Consider the following 17,778-nt stretch of genomic DNA (forward strand, 5'->3'; position numbering starts at 1 on the left):
ATCAGTGCTTTATAAAGTCTCAACATTACATGTTTGTATATTCTAGGCCTCTTGAAATAACATGTGCAATAAAATGTGTTACTGGGCAAAAAGAATTTTATTTTTACCTGAGTAAAAGTGAAACTTACAAATTTTCCTGTTTTGACCTTAACACTTTCATGGTTATGCCAAACATAAGCTACTACTTAAAAATGACATTTTGGATGTAGTGACAATAGCACCTATTGAATGTTTGCACAAGCAATACATTAATAAGGCACATTGTTAAATGTATAAAACATATCTGCATCAATGTTATCTTGTATTTCCATAAAATGTTACATCAGGCTGTAAAACATCTATTGTCAGAGATAGGTAAACCATCTTCATACAAGCAAGTACAGGAAACAGGGCAAAGTGAGTATAGTATACTTATTTATTCAGTAAGTTATGGGTCAAAGTATTTGGTGAGTACATTTCTAACTCTTCTGGCTTCAGTCTCGTTGCCGTCTATTCTGAAATTGTTAGGTTGTGTGGGGGGTTGAAATTCTCTGTCGTACTGCAAAGCTGCAGTAACATTCTGCTCATTCCTGAAGCCGTCTGCCATTGTTGTTGTGGTGTTGGAGGTTGCGTTCAAGAAAACTATGAAATGCCATGCTGCCGCTACCATTTGTTCTGGCACGTCATGATGGCGTTTTTAAAAAAGCTTCGGTTACCCCGTCCACACTACACCAGCCAATCTGTGTTTTCAGATTTAAACACTCTGGAGAGCATTTTAGAAAAGCTCCGCTTTCAGGGGAGGAAAACACCGTTTCAGTGTGGACAAAGAGTCAAAATAAAGAGAAAAAATGTTGGTTTCAGATTTATCTGGTCTAATGCAGCTGTAGCCTCAGACTTCCCACATCCCACACAGAGTACAAAACACTGCCGCTAGAGCCATTCTCACTAATCTAATATTCCCTAACAGATAAGAAATGAACAAATAAGGACAAAGAGAGAGTAATTTACCCAAACCTGATCTTGCCTAAGCCTCATGAGCCAAAGCCACTCTAAACACTGACACACGAGAAAAGAATGAACGTGTACAAACAAGCTGAATGAACTCAGAAGGTCGGGCAGCATCCGTTGAAATGAGCAGTCAACGTTTCAGGCCGAGACCCTTCGTCAGGACTGTAGGAGGAGGGGGCAGGGGCCCTATAAAGAAGGTGGGGGGAGGGGGGAGGTGCAGGTGAAAAACCAATCAGAGGAAAGATCAAGGGGTGGGGGAGGGGAAGCAGGGAGGGTATAGGCAGGAGAGGTGAAGAAGGAATGTAAGGGGAAAGCACTATGGGTAGTAGAAGGTGGCAGAGTCATGAGGGAGGTGATAGGCACCTAGAAGAGGAGGCAGAGTGAAAGTGTGATAGGGGAATGGAGAGGGAGGGAATTACCAGAAGTTGGAGAATTCGATGTTCATACCAAGGGGCTAGAGACTACCCAGATGGTATACGAGGTGTTGCTCCTCCAACCTGAGTTTGGCCTCATCATGGCAGTAGAGGAGGCCATGTATGGACATATCCGAATGGGAATGTGAAGCAGAGTTGAAGTGGGTGGCAACCAGGAGATCCTGTCTGTTGAGGCGGATGGAGCGGAGGTGCTCGATGAAGCTGTCCCCCAGTCTGCGTCGGGTCTTGCCGAAGCAAAGGAGGCCACACCTGGAGCACCGGAAGCAATAGATTACCCCAACAGACTCACCTGGAAGGACTGTTTGGGGCCCTGAATAGTGGTAAGAGAGGAGGTGTAGCACTTACGCTTGCAGGGATATCCTGCTGCCTCAGCTCAGAGAAATTAGGGAACAGAGAGAAAAATCAAACAGGTCACTGAAAAGAGAAAAAGTGACAACCAAGTTCTACACAAGAACCTGAGAAGACTTAAAAGTATTCAGGTATACAATTTAATTACTGAAACAGTTTGACAGGTAAAAAATCTACCAAGGGATGATTCTGTCCTTACTTTGTAATCCATGCCTTCTCCACAATTCGTCACAACACAGAGCAGTCCCAGAGCCTTGGCCAAGTCTTTAGTGGTCTCAGTTTTGCCAGTTCCAGCTGGTCCTGCAGGTGCCCCTCCAAGATACATCGACAAAGCCTGGATAAAAAAACAAGGCAGAATGGCCATGATGGGCAGATTAACTGATAGGACTCTGGGTGATTTAGGAAACACAGCTCTATCGCTTTCATTCCTCCAAGACTGTTTTTGAGGTGTAAGGCTCCTTCAACTGACATCAACATTATTACAACATGCAAACATCACTGCAGTGAGATTTTCAAGCTCTCTGGTCTGAAAACTGTTCTTATCTATTCACAAACTATCCAGGTTTTGTTGCCTCAATTTCCCTGAAACCTGCAACATATACCTATACAGCGACATTCAAACAGAATTCTTTGATATCAGTGGCATCTGTGGTCTCACACCACTAGGGGGAACAGTCACATTGAAAGCTCAATTCACGATGATCTCTAAGACTTGGAAGGAAGTAGCTATGAAGATAGCAAATGCATGGGTTGTAACCTTACAAGGTCCTATTGATTCTAGAAAGGTTCCAAAAGACTGGTGTGCTGTCTTTACGACAGTTATTTAGTTTATAATATTTTCGCTTAGTAATTCATTCAATAGTATTTTCTAGTTAGAATTAGGAGTGTTTAAAGTATATTCATTGCATGTAAAATATATCGGCATGTGATGATGTCACATCCGGTTTCGCCGCGTCTTGTGGGAAAATACCGGTTTGAAATTAGCGCGAGGGTGGGGGCTTTCCACGAGGCTCACCTGAGCAGAAGTTGTTTGCAGGCATGAGAAATCACAGTGAGAGCAACGCTGTAAGTTAATAGATAATCGATATATTGAACTAAGATGTTAATGCCGATCCTGTTAGAAGTAACGACGGTAGATAATGTTTATGCTTTCGTTAGTTAAAGAGTCGCGGATAGTTTGCATGGAAGTGTATTTAAAGTAGTCAATGGAGCAGGTAAACTCTCTCTGTATACTGCACCTTAGTGTAATGTAGTTATAGTCACCTTTGCAAGTATTTACACTTGAAATGTGATATTAAGGAAGGAACAAATACTGTATCAATCTTGTATTGTTTTATCAACAGTTTTCACCATATGTTAATGTGAAGAGTGAACAGTAAATGGTTAATCTTACTGCGATCTGGTTCTTATTAACTGGTTTATCTCGACGTTATCAGTACACGCGAAGGAGAACGTTACAACTGGCAAAAAGCAAACATAACTCCACAATACAGGTTTGTAGACTGGAAAGTTACATTAAACGAGAAATACTAACACAAAATATTAAATGTATTTCTTGAGGTTAAAAGAAACGTTCAACCAAGACTATCAAGGCAAGTTATCATGAGATGAAAGAAATAGGCTTATGATGCTGCCAAAATAGGAGAAAACCTAAAGACTAGGAATATTTTATGTTTCAGCAAAGCAGCACTAAGCCTTTGATAAAGATAACAATCGGCTAATAAAACAGACCGTAAAAACATCTATAGATCTGTAAAAAGAATATGTTTCTCATAGAATCATAGAATGTGCAGTTTATTGTGTTCACACCAGCTCTCTATCACAACAACTCACTACCTCCACTCCCTCAACCCTCTGCCTCACCCCAACTGTTCTCTGGTGCCTTGCAAATCCCTCCTCTCCAAATATTTATCCACTGAGGACCACAATGAAGCCTGCCACATCTGCAGGGACAGGGTTTCCAGATTCCAACTAAAAGACAATGTTCCCTCAAGACACTCTTCATTATCTTCACATCACCTCTGACTTCGAGTTCTGAACACCCACAATAGGAGCAAATTCCCACTAAATGTTCTCTCCAGGTCTCTCTTCATTTTATAATCTTCTGTCAGATCTCCTCTCAGCCTTCTCTACTCCATAAACAGATACATTTCTTCAGATTCTAGCATGGAATAAGCAGTGGCTGATTGGCAGGAAGCAAAGAGTGAGAATAAAGGTTTTTCTGGTTGGCTGCCAGCAATTAGTGGTGTTCCACAAGGATCTGTGTTGGGACTGATTCTTCTTATGTTATATGTCAAAGTGACTTAAGTGATGAAATTGATGGCTTTGTTGCGAAATTTGCAGATGATATGATGATAGGTAGAGGGGCAGGTAGTTTTGAGGAATTACAGAGGCTACAGAAGGACATAGACAGGTTAGGAGAATGGGCAAAGAACTGGCAGATGAAAAACAGTGTTGGGAAGTGTATGGTCATGCACTTTTGTAGAAGAAATGAAAGGGTTGCCTAATTTCTAAATGAAGAGAAAATACAAAAATTTGAGGCGCAAAGGGACTTGAGAATCCTTGTGCATGATTCCCCAAAAGTTAATTTACAAGTTAATTCTGTGGTGAAGAAGACAAATGAGATGTTAGCATTCATTTAAAGAGGACTAGAATATAAAAGCAAGGATGTAATGTTGAGACTTTATGAAGCACTGGTGAGGCCTCACTTGGAGTACTGAGAGCAGTTTTGGGACCATTACCTTTGAAAGGATGTGCTGAAACTGGAGAGGCTTCAAAGGAGGTTCACAAAAATTATTCCAGGATTGAATGGCTTGTCACATGAAAAATGTTTGATGGCTCTGGGCCTGTATTCACTGGAATTCAGAAGAATGAGGGGTGACCTCATTGAAACCTATCAAATGTGAAATGACTTGATAAGAGTGGATGTGAAGAGGATGATTCCTATGATGGAAGAGTTTAAGACCAGAGTACACAGCCTCAGAATAGAGAGGGATCTTTTTAGAACAAAGATGAGGAAAAATTTCTTTAGCCAGAAAGTGGTGAATCTGTGCAGTTCTGTATCACAGGCAACTGTGGAGACTGGCTTTATGTATATTTAAGGCAGAGGTTGGTAGATTTTTGATAGGTCATGGCATGAAGGGATATGGGGAGAAGGCAGGAGATTGGGGCTGAGAGAAAAATCGATGAAATTTCAGCCATGGTGAAATGGCAGAGCAGACACGATGAGCCAACTGGTCTGATTCTGCTCCTATGTATTATGGTCTTATGATTTAAACATTCCAACCCTTGCTGCCACTTGATCCAAGTGACCTGTACTATGAGGTTATATTTGCTTTTTGCCAGTCTTTTGGAACCTTTCTAGAATCAATGGAATCTTGTAAGGTTACAACCTGTGCATTTGCTATCTTCATATCCATAAATCTCCACTGGACCCTCTCTCCTGCCCCAGGAGGAACAGTTGTATAATTTGTAGAGGAGGTGGTTGTGTTATTCTGGGACATGTTCAGTAGGCTGCAGGAAAAGGGAAAAAATGGTAACAGAATTTATCTGCTACAGAGGGCCAGAATGAGACACACATATTGATGCAGCTATAAAGAAGGGTAAGACAGCAGCTATATTTCATTAGGAGATTGAGTAGGTTTGGTTCATCAACTAAAACACTCAAGAACTTCTACAGATATACCAAGAAAAGCGTTCTGACCGGCTGCATCACCACCTGCACAACACACACAAAATGCTGGAGGAACTCAACAGGCTAGGCAGCACCGTAGGAAAAGAGTATAGTCAACATTTTAGGCCAAAGCCCTTTGGCAGGACTGGAGAGAAATGGTTGAGGAGTAGGTTTAAAAGGTGGGGGGAGAAGAGAGAGAAACACAGGGTTATAGGTGAAGCCTGAAGGGGGAAGAGATGAAATAAAGAGATGGGAATTTGATTGGTGAAAGAGACAGAAGACCATGGAAGAAAGAAAAGGAGAAAGTGCATCAGACGGAGTCGATGGGCAGGCAAGGAGATGAGGTGGAAGAGGGAGAAGGGGATGGGAAATGGTGAAGGAGAGAGGGGGTGTGGGAGGCATTACCAGAAGTCTGAGAAATAGATGTTGATGCCATCAGGCTGGAGGCCACCCAAATGGAATATAATGTGGTGTTCCTCCAACCTAAGTGTGGCCTCCTCACAACAGTAGAGGGGACCATGGATGGACAAATCGGAATGGGAATGAGAAGTGGAATTGGATTGGGTGGCAACTGGGAGATCTTGCTTTTTCTGGTGGACAGAGCATGAATGCTTAGCGAAGTGGTTTCCCAATCTATGTCAGGTCTCACCAGGAGCACCAAACACAGTAGATGACCTCAACAGACTTACAGGTGAAGTGTTACCTAACCTGGAAGGACTGTTTAGGGCCCTGATTGGTAGTGAAGGAGGAGGTGTAGGGGCAGATGTGGCACTTGTTCCACGACAGAGAGCGATGAATGGACACGAGAGTTGCGTAGGGAGTGATCCCTGTGGAAAGCAGAAAGTGGGGGAAGAGGGAAAGATGTGCTTGGTGGTGGGATATTGTTGGAGATGCCAGAAGTCTCAGAGAATTATGTTCTGGACATGGAGGGTGGTGGGGTGGTATATGAGGACAAGAGGAACCCTATCCCTGGTAGGGTGGCAGGAGGATGGAGTAAGACCAGACCTGCATGAAGTGGAAGAGATGTGGTTGAGGGCAGTGTTGATGGAGGAGGAGGGAAAGCCCCTTTTTTGCAAAAGGAGGACATTTCCTTCATTCTAGAATGAAAAGCCACATCCTGAGAGCAGATGTGGCGGAGATGGCGGAATTGAGAGAAGGGGATTGCGCTTCTACGAGAAACAGGATGGGAAGAAGTATAGTCCAGGAAGCTGTGAGAATTTGTGGGTTTATAATAGATAACAATGGATAAGTTGTCTCTGGAGATAGAGACAGTGAGATCGAGAAAGAGGAGGGAGGTGTTGGAAATAGACCAGGTAAATTTGAGGGCAGGTTGGAAGTTGGATGCAAGCTACTGATAATGCCCCCCACCCCCTTCTCCTTCACTATTTCTCTCTCTCACCTTATCTCCTTGCCCACCCATTACCTCCCCCTGGTGCCCCTTTTCTTTCTTCCATGGTCTTCTATCTCCACCAATCAACTTTCCAGCTTTTCACTTCATCCTTTAGGTTTCACCTACCACCTTGTGCTTCTCTCCCTTCTCCCCCACCCCCCCCACCCACTTTAAATCTACTCAGCTTTTTTTTTCTCCAGCCCTGCTGAAGAGCTTTGGCCCAAAACGTCGACTGTACTCTTTTCCATAGACGCTGCCTGGCCTGCTGAGTTCCTCCAGCATTTTGTGTGTGTTGCTTGGATTTTGTCTTGTTTGTGATTGCAACACCAATTGGTATGGGGAAGAGGGTTACAGCACAGGATCGAAGTAAGCCACAGAGAGTTATAAAAACAGTCAGCTCCATTGTGGGTACTAGCCTCCATAGTAACCAAGACATCTTCAAGGAAAGACTCAGAAAGACAGTGTCCATCATTAAGGACTCCCACCACACAGGACATACCCTCTTCTCATTGCTACCGTCAGGAAGAAGGTACAGAAGCCTTAACTCAGTGATTCAGGAGCAGCTTCTTCTTCAATACTCTCTGATTTCCAAATGGACATTGAACCCATGAACACTGTCTCACTACTTTTTTTTGAATTTTGCACTTTCTGTAATTCAGTTCTTTTTCTCTCTATTTATCATGTATTGTACTGCTGCCTCAAAGTTAACAAATTTCATGACATACGTCGGTGATATTAAACCTGATCCTGATTTTGATTATGAAGAGCAAGATTTTGATTATGTTAGGAAAGCTACAACATGCCCAGATGGAAGATGAGGTTCTGTAACAGTGCCACAGGAGAGGGCAGAATGCTGCATTTGGAGTGTCATGTGCAGTTCTGGTCATGACACTATAGAAAGGATGCGATTACACTGGAGAAAGTGCAGAGGGATTCACCTGGATGCTGTGGGCAAAGACTAGGTAGGGTAGGCTGGTTTTCCCTGGAGTGAAGGTGGTTGAGAAGTGACTGAGAGAAGTACATAAAATTAATGGAGACATAGATAATTGTCAAAATTTGACAAGATTGATTGTCAAAATCTTTCTTTCCCAAATGGTAGAAGTATCAAAATCAAGAGCGCATGGGCTTAAAGTGGAAGCCTTAACTCTAAACTCTGTTAAGTCAAGTTTATTATCATTTAACTGTGTATATAATGTATATAAACCTATAATGTATGTATGTGTAATGCGCTGTAAGGTTTCACTGCTAATGTAATGGCCTCTCTGTACTGTTTCACTGCTAAGGTAATGGTTTCTCAGTAGCAGCAATGTTTGGGTTATGTCTAGAGATATCGAGGGCTTTGGAATGTGTGCTATCCAACAAGAGGTGGTTGTTCTTTCTCGTGGGGCTGGGAGCAGGGATTTTGCGGTCTTTTGTCAGTGAGAAATGAATAGAGAAGACATACATGGAAAGAGTTGGTAGACCAGTGGACGGACTGAACTCGAATCGAGGGTCCAATGGTCAGCCACGCTTGGAGGAGGTCGATGGGGAACAAATGGACGAATCCGTGAGCCCCAATGCACACATTAGACTGCTTCATTAAAAAGGGGCTTTTTCTTTTTAGGCAATATACCTTCTTTTTATAAACACAGCTCTGTGGTGATAAAAGTTCTGATTAATTTTTCTATATCGTAAGGTTGGCTTGGAGCTGGGTAGTGGGAGGGTGGGGTGGTAACTAACTTTATACAGTTCTACTATGGGTGCTTGCTTTCCCTTAACTGTTATGAACTGTACATTTGATATGTTTGTTTTGCACTGTATAAATCTCTTTTTTTACTGTTTTTTTTGTTGTTCCATTGTATAAACTTAGAAAAAATAATTAAAGAAAAGAAATCTGATGGCAGAAGGGAAGAACCACAGATATTCCCTCTGTTCTCAAACTCTGAAATCCTACTTGCATCTCTCTCTCTCTCTCTCAGTTCTGACAAGGAGTCATGAACCCAATTAAGTTTTCTTTTTCCATAGATGCTGCCTGACTTGCCAAGTTTACTTCCCCAAACATCCTTCTGTTTTTGCCTCCAGAAGTCTCATGGATCCACTGGCTGTCAAATTCCCAAGCTGCACAGAATGATTCCCATAGACTAGAAGATGGCAAATGTTTCCCCAACATTCAAGAATGATGAGAAGAAACTGGGGAACTAGGGATGTGAACATGACATCAGTAGCATGGAAAATGCTAGAAAAGATCCTTACGAAAGGAATAACAGAGTACTTGGAAAATAACAATTGGGTTGGGCGGAGGCAACTTGAAGTTATGAAAAGGAATTAATATTTAGCAAGTAGGTTGGAAGTTTTTGGAGTTGTACTAGAATAGACATGGGTGAACTTGTTGATGTGGTATATTTGGACATTCAGAGGCCTTTAAAAAGGTGCCACAGTTACCACCCTTTAAAGAGGAAATGGTATGTGCCACGCTAGAGTGACAGCTGTAGGAATGGGGAACAGACAGCTTACAAAAGGAAATCTGTCAATAATGCACAATGTTTGTCCCCTTTCGGCAAGCTTCACAAGCAGAATGTGGATGACCCACAATGGTTAGAGGACGCATTGAACAATTTCCAGGTTGAATTATCTGACAGTTCTATTGCTAGATCATGGTTACATCCGGTACCTGTGTAAGCGTAAGATAGATACGATCGGTGAGAGGAGTGATGACCAGGCGACCGTTCAAACCCATGTATTCATAGCCATAATCAAAACGACCAGTGCACTGATGCACCCTCAGATCGTCGGGCAGCCGCTCCCAGTAGAAGCGAAGCTGGCTCTCCCACTCAAACTCTCGGGCATCCATTATGCTAATGAAACAGTAAAGGTTGATGTTAACAGACCAGGCAGCTATAATCAACTAAGCCTACATCTCTATCACTACACTGTTTTTCTTATTCTCATGTAAGGTGCTGGACCGGAGAAACTGGAACAATTAAGAAGACTTCATGGCCGACTCTGAACTCTGATCTGTATTTAATGTAGAAGCAGGCAGATTTTGGTGCTGTCCTTACCTCAGTCTCAGTTCATATTCCTACATGATGAAGCCTGAAGGTACATGGGGAAAGAGTACCCCACTAAATAAAAGAACATTAATTGCATTATTGATTGGAGGCAGATAACAGGACAATACCAAAGGGTTGGTAAAGTGGGCAGGGAAAATCTAGGCACTATTAAATGCTGTTATGTGTGAGGTGTTGCATTTTGGGAGGACTAAAAAGGCCAGGGCATACATAATGAAGAAGGGTCCTGGGGAGTATTGTAAACAGATAGACCAAAGTGTACATGTCCAAGTATCCCTGAAACTGGCAAAGACACATTTGCCTTCATTAAATGGATGCAGAAAATAAGAGCAGAGAGATCATGGCGCATCATCATAAACAATATTACTCCCCAGCTGGAGAACCATGGGCAAGTTCAAGTCAGCACATGATAGGAAGGGTGAGATTAATTCTGGAGAGGATAACGTCTAAGACACAGCATCTCAGGACAGTGGCTTGGATTTGAAACGCTCCACCTGAGTGGATGGTTAATGCAGGCACTCTCACATTTAACATGTACAGCTAGACAAGTTGTTGAATGTGCAAGAAGGCTATAGACCAAGTGCTGGTACGTGGATTTGTATAGACAGGTATTTGATGGCCCAATATGGACATGGTTCTATGCTCTATGCCCCACACTCACCACCACCAGGCACTGGTCGCACAAGATTCTCAGTCTGTAACACTTACAAATATAAGAATTGGAGAAGCTCAAATTTATAGGTTTATATAGGTTGAAAATAAATTCTCAGTTTTGAATTTTGGTGGTTGAGAGGAGACCTGATAGTAGTTTATAAGATTATGAGTTGTAGACAGTCAGAATATTTTTCCTAGGGCTGAGGACATGCACTTCAGGTGAGAGGCAGAAAGACAAAAGGAGATGTGCAAGCCAACATTTTACTCAGTTGTGGGTGCCTAGAACAAGTTGTCAGAGGTAGTGGTATTTAAAAAGCTATTGGACAGTCAAATGAAATGCAGACAATGGAGGGACGTGGGAACATTTTCAGAAGGCAGACAATTAATGTAATTTCCATGTTCTTTGGCACAGACATTGTGGGCTGAAGGCTTGTTCCTGTATGTACTGTTCTATGTTTCACTTAATTCACCAGCAAATATATTGAGGTGAATGCAAATTACAAATCTACGTAATTTATGTGGGAGTGAGTTTTTAATCACAACCAATCGTGGCAAAGAGGAACACAATGGGAGCAGCAATATTAAGTGCACCTACCCATTGACAGATGTGACAGAGCTATGACATGGGGAAGGAACACAATGAGAACAGCAACGATAAACACACAGACCCATTCAATGACATGAGGAAGATAGTCCACTGAGGCACTGATCAAACCAGCACCCACCTGATAGAAACCAATGCTCTGCAGCAACAGATGAGCAACAGCCCTGTTCTGCTGGTGCAGTGGAATCAGAGGAAACACAGTCCCAAAGTCTCAAATCGTAAACGAGAGATGTAACTACGACTAACTAAACAAGCCTCAAAGACCAATGACCATCTCACCTGTCTCGGACAAATGTATCCACAATATCTCTGGCATGTACATCAATAATAAGCACCGTATTATACTTCTTGCGATCATTTTTACTCAGCGGTTGCGTGATGCGGGTCACGAGGTCATCGATCTGTTGGTGCATCTTCTTAGCATAATTTTTCATGGCCTGTTTATCTCCCTTTTTAAACCTTTGAAAGACATCTTCAACCTCCCATGTCCACCAGACCTGGGTGGCAGCAAGGACAACCATGCCCTGATAAACCAGCATCCAACTGTTTCTGGAGAATGAAGGAGAAAGTTTATTACTCTTTGGAGAATATTTGGTCAAATGTTGCTAAAACAGCAATAAGTCACTAAATAAATTGGAGTGATATTGACTCTGGTCACTTCATTACAGGATGTGGAAGCTTTACAGAGGATGCAGAGGAGATTTACCAGCCTACTGTCCAGATTAACGACATGTCTTCTCAGGATAGGTTGGACAAGCTAGGGCTTTTCTCTTTGGAGCAAAAGAGGATGAGCGGCGACTTGACAGAGCCACAGATACAGTGGACAGCCAGGAACTTTTCCTCAGAGCAGCAATGGCTAATACGAAATGGCAGAATGTTAAGGTGACTGCATAAAGTTGAGCGAGGGAGAAGTCAGAGGAGGTTTTTTTTCACACAGAGAACACTGCCTGGCCTGTTTTTATTTCAGAAGTCCAGCATCTACAGTTTTTCTTAAAGATTCACATTGTAAGATTCTGCAATGCCATTCTGCTACTTAGGGGTAATACAATGAAAATTTGAAAATCACCTTAAAAGTCTCTGTGGAGCCTGAGTTTGTTTAGGCATACATAGGCCAGGGGAGTTTTACATCCTATTGGCACTGCATTTACACTGGGTACTGCTAAAACCTGTGTGGCATCTGTACCAAAGGAGATGGCATGGGAGCAGGTAGTGGGTATCACAAGTCCTGGTTATGTGACCACTGGCATCAGGCAGACAGTCCCTGTAGAGTATTGATAATGGCCGAAGTCACCCATCTTCTAAAGACACTGCCCAAAAGAAGGCAATGGCAAATCACTTTTGTGGAAAAATTTGCCAAGAACAATCATGGTCATAGAACATGATCGCCCACTTCTTACGACATACCACATAATGATGATGATGATATCTGCTAAAACTGGACACAATGGTTAAGAGATGTTTTCTTGCCAAATTATTATTGCATGTTGGTACATTATTAGGTCTATATTATTATTTTGTACATTATTATTAGTTAAATCTGTACATTGCCAAGTGTGTCTTTAAATATTGCTGCTGTAATGAAAGAATTTACCACTCGGGATCAGGAAAGTACTTACTGTTATTATTATTATATTTGAATGTCAACATTCACCACCTTAGTGAACCAGGTAAGTAAATTCCCAATCTATAAATCCTAAAAGCAATGTTAAAGATTACACGTGTGGAAATCCAGATGTGACAACAGTGAGGATTGACCACAACTACCGTTAGCATTCTTTTTAAAAGCAAACATTCTGTTTTTATACAGCCAAATGGTGAAAATGACAAGTGATCGACCACCTGCTCAAGGTTTCGCAGTATCGGAAAATTGCTTCCTTTGTAATGAGACGATTTGTTCTCCTCATTTCACCCAGGACAGCGGTCATCCAGTCTTCAACTCGTCCCTCTGCAGGTATCATCTGTCTGAATTCCATCACCTCCCCTTCAGCAGATATCATTGCGGCTGCCAATGTTTCATTCTCATTGCCCACTTGGAACCTTAGTGACGCAATGTTATCATACATCTGAAATATTAAATACTCAGTAAGTTCCCAGACCTAATTATAAACCAACTTCACAGTAATCATTAAAAGACTTCAATTATTGTGGCTGTCTACTTACCTCTATAGCACCCTAAGGGACTGAAGTTTAGAGCAATAAAAGGAAAGCCAGATCACTTTTTACGGGGGAATTGGTTCAATCTTCCCTCAGACAGTACATCATTCACTTCCCAGGAACTCAAACATAAAAACACACTTGAAACAATGGAAATTTCATTCAATCTTAACCCTATCCCCGAGGGGACCAATTCATAAACAGCTTCCATAAGACACAGGAGCAGAATTTGGCCATTTGGCCCATCAAGTCTGTTCTGCCATTTGAATCATGGTTGGCACATTTCCCTCTCAACCTCGTTCTCCTACCTTCTCCATGTAACCTTTCAGACTCTGACTAATCAAGAACCTGTCAACCTTTGCCTTAAATGCACCAAGTGACCAAGTGACCCGTGGCAACAAATTCCACAGATTCACCACCCTCTGGCTAAATAAATTCCTACTCATCTCTATTCTGAATGGATATCCCTCTATTTTGAGGCTGTGGCCTCTGATTGTAGATTCCCCCATTACAGGAAACATCCTCTCTGCATCCACTCTCTCTAGGCCTTTCAACATTCATACTGACACATTCACTTTTCCACAGCTCTTGCAGTTCATTCTGTCATACACTTCAAGGTCTCTGCCAGATCAATTTAAAATCCTTTTTCAAGTATTTATAGAAGTCATTGACAAATTTCTGGTCAGAACTGCTGGAAAGTAACCCAGCTAGCTTGGATGGGCATCTTGCTTGGCATGGAGCAGTTGGGCTGCAGAACCTGTTTCTGTGCCATATGACTCAATTACAAGAGATACATAGAAAGTAAAACAGCGCATTACAGGAACCAGCTCACTGGCCCATAACGTTATGACAAACTAAAGAAATTAGTAATTAAATACATCATTAAATTAATACTTTCTGTCTACATCACCATTATGTGCCATGTCATATGACATGGGAGATCAAGGTCTTTCCATGATGATGATTGTTCTTGGCACTGCCTTCTTCTGGACAGTGTCTTTACAAAACAGGTGACCCACCCCATTATTGATACTCTTCAGAGACTGTCTGCCTGGAGTCAGTGGTCACATAACCAGAGCTTGCAATTTACACCAGCTGCTCATACAACCATTCACCACTAGCTCTCACCGTTTCATGTGACCCTGATCATCAAGGCTAAGCAGGTGTTACGCCTTGCCCAAGGGTGACCTGCTGGCTAGCAGAGGGAAGGAGCACCTTACACCACCTTTTGTACAGATGTATCTCCACTCTGCCATCCATTGTCTGCCCAGTGTCCATAACCCTCCATTCTCTGCACATTCATGCGTCAATCTAGGAACCTCTTGAACACCTTTTATTGTATCTACAAACATCACCACCTCAGGCACCCACCACTCTGTGTAAAATATCTGCCCTGCACATCTCCATTGAACATTCTCCCTTCACCCTATATATCTGCCCTTTAGTATTGGATACTTCAACCCAGAGAGAAACCTACTGATGATCTACTCAGTCCACACCTCTCATTATCTTAGGGTGGTCTGTCTTCGTCTCAACAGGCATGGGCGAGATTAGGTTTGGGCAAGCATGAACGCAGGCTCTAAGTAAATTTCCAGTAATTTTTTTTTTCCATTAGTACATAGCCTGTGCGCTGAGAATGGGGCCAGAATGAGTGGTATGTTTCTTGTGTGAAATATGGGAATTCAAGAAGACCTCCAGTATCCCTGACAACTACATCTACACAAAGTACACTGAGCTGCATCTCCTTAGAGACCACATTAAGGAACTGCAGCTCGATGACCTTTGGCTGATACAAGTGAATGAGAAGATGATAGATAGGAGCTACAGGGAGGTAGTCACTCTAGGCTGCAGGAGGCAGGTTCCTAGGTGACTGTCATGAGACAGAAAGGGAATAGACAGCCAGTGCAGAGTACCCCCATGGCAGTTTTCCTCAATAATAAGAATAGTACTTGGGATAATGTTGGGGTTGTAGTGATAAGGGATTTGTTGGTTAGGTGAACAGAAAGGAAATTTTGTGGACGAGACAGTTCCCTGATAGTCTGTTGCCTCCCAGGTGACCATGTATGGTCCAAGTGCATGTCGATGGGATTAGGCAGATGAATGATTCAGCACACACTAGATGAACCAAAGGGCCCGTTTCTGTGCTGCATTGTTCTATGACTCTATAATCTGATAAATGACTATCACATCTCCTGTCAGCCATCACTGCTCCAGAGAAAACAGCTCCAGTTTGTCCAATCCCTTCTTATGGCACATATCCTCTAATCCAAACAGTTAGAAGATAAAAATCTGTTACCTTTATCATGTGTTCCTGGACAGCTTCAGGATCACTGCTCCCCAGAATACTCAGTAACTCATCATCAGAAATAAAGAAAAACCTGGGAAAGGCGTTTCGTTTGGAGTTCAGGTAGTCATTGAGACTCTTCTGGCATTTCTCGAGGCCTTCACTCAGGTTCTTGAGGTTTGTTAGACGATTGGAAGCCTGGCAACATTTGCTTATGACAGGCTCCTTCACAGTTTCAGACATGATCTAATCAACGCCAGAAAGGAAAAAAATGAATCTTTTCAAAGTAATAACAAATTCTTATTAGTAGTAATAAAGCATAATGACCTTAAGATGTTAACAGATGCTGACAACTGGATCTTGAATCCTGGTTTCCCTAATAATGCCCAATTTATCATTTCAAGACTTTTCATTCCTTTGAAAGCAGAAACAATTCAGGATTTTGCTGTCATCGTTCACCATAACATTGCAGAGAAATGTAACAGCTTGTGGAGATGGAAATTATTTACCTAAGGCTTGGTACTGATGCAATCTGTTACTATTTTAAAGTAACTTCTTATTCAACAAAGCAACACAAACTAAAGATGGAAAATGCACAATTTTTGGCATTATTAAAGTAATCAATAATGGTAAAAACAAAATATGAAACAGAAACTGTTATTTAACTACATGTTATACTTGTACTTTATGTCAACTTGTGCATCTATAGAATATTGTTTTATTATGTTAATATTATTTATGTGCTATATATGATTATACATACTGTGTTCTGCACCTAGGTCCCAGAGCAACATTGTCTCATTCAGTTGTATACATATGCATAGATGAATGCCAATGAAATTACACTCAGCAGGTCAGGCGTGAAATGAAATGAAAGAGTTAATCTTTCAGGTTGATGATCCTTCAACAAAGATCATCAACCTTAAGTATTGATTCAGTTTTTCTCTCTCCTCAGATGATGCTCAACTTTGAGTAGTTTTGGCATTTTCTGTTTTCATTACTGTTGGTGGGATTACAATGATATTGATCTCAAGTCCGTCACCAGAAATGAGTACTGAGAAGTCAGGGATGAGCTGGAAAGGGAAGGCAAGACTCTGGGATGGAACATGTGAACAGAGATAAGGCATGGTAGAAAGAAGCAACAGTTGATAGCATTTTTCCTTTTAGGATAATAGCAAGAATAAACATCAAAATCATTAATGGTTATGCAACCGAGAGCTGAGGGAAGTCTTGTAGATGGAGTGGAGGAGGTCTCAGAATGTCTGGATTGATCACAACGTTAAAACCTATAAATGAGTTACGTAAACTTATCTCAGTATTCAAACAGTTTCAAGGAACTACCTTTTTGAATATTCTATCAATGTTATCAAACTTTTTTGCTTCCTCAGGTAGTTGAGATCGAATATCTCCACCAATGAAGATACTCTCCAAGTACATCCATTTCCTTTGCACCACCAACCAAACCTAGAAAACAGATATTGATTAATGTCTGCTTCAAACTCCACATTAAACTAGCAAAATCTTCCTCTCTGGCCTTTTACAGCAATAGATTTTCAGCATTTACAGATATACTATGATTTAAATGTGCAAGTTTTGTCCTTCCTGGTAAAAGGTGAGCTTTGTAATAACATGGGACACAGTGCTAGGGAGAGCTGACTGCATGAAACCTCTTCTCTGGGCTCTTGCTGTGTCTGTTTAATATTCTTTCATTAATATTTAGAACACCTGCACTCCAGATCTTTAAACACATCTTTAGCTGTGGCTTCCAGGTTGCCACAATGCAGCACTTTAGATGCAGTGATAGTATGTACTCTATCATGTCACTGTAGCATTCCTCCATGGTAGTGAAAAAATTATGCTTATTCTAATTCTGAGAGAAAATCACCAGTCTATGATGCAGTTGTTCTCTTTCCGGGGTGGCACTTCCACAGCCCTCTTCTATTCCAGATTTCCAGCATACTACTGTGCAAAAGTCTTAGACACCCTAGATTTTTTATATAAATTTTGCTTTAAATGTTTGTCTTTCTCTTCTGCATTAGTGTGTCAGTCGAAGAGAGCTAATTTTAGACTTCCAAACATTCATTTTCCTAAATATTAATTACAGAGAAATGATTGCATTTTGTTAAAGAAATCACTGGTTGTGGGAGGAAAGCCAAGTGCCCTGAGAACCCCACACAGGCAGCATTGGGAATCTGGATTAAAT

General features: G+C 41.7%; 1 protein-coding gene across 1 annotated transcript in view; it reads right to left on the minus strand.

The window, feature by feature from the left end:
* dnah10 (dynein axonemal heavy chain 10) overlaps positions 1 to 17,778 on the minus strand; it is a 278,366-nt gene that overhangs the window by 136,470 nt on the left and 124,118 nt on the right. Inside the window, exons 28-33 of the mRNA XM_059994530.1 lie at positions 16,917 to 17,039; positions 15,588 to 15,821; positions 12,977 to 13,200; positions 11,417 to 11,686; positions 9,483 to 9,666; positions 1,969 to 2,103 (exon numbers count right to left, since the gene is read on the minus strand). Coding sequence (XP_059850513.1) covers positions 1,969 to 2,103; positions 9,483 to 9,666; positions 11,417 to 11,686; positions 12,977 to 13,200; positions 15,588 to 15,821; positions 16,917 to 17,039 — 1,170 coding nt within the window. The remainder of the gene's footprint in view (positions 1 to 1,968; positions 2,104 to 9,482; positions 9,667 to 11,416; positions 11,687 to 12,976; positions 13,201 to 15,587; positions 15,822 to 16,916; positions 17,040 to 17,778) is intronic.

The sequence above is a fragment of the Hypanus sabinus genome, chromosome 18, assembly GCF_030144855.1.
Source record: "Hypanus sabinus isolate sHypSab1 chromosome 18, sHypSab1.hap1, whole genome shotgun sequence".
Lineage (NCBI taxonomy): Eukaryota > Metazoa > Chordata > Chondrichthyes > Myliobatiformes > Dasyatidae > Hypanus > Hypanus sabinus.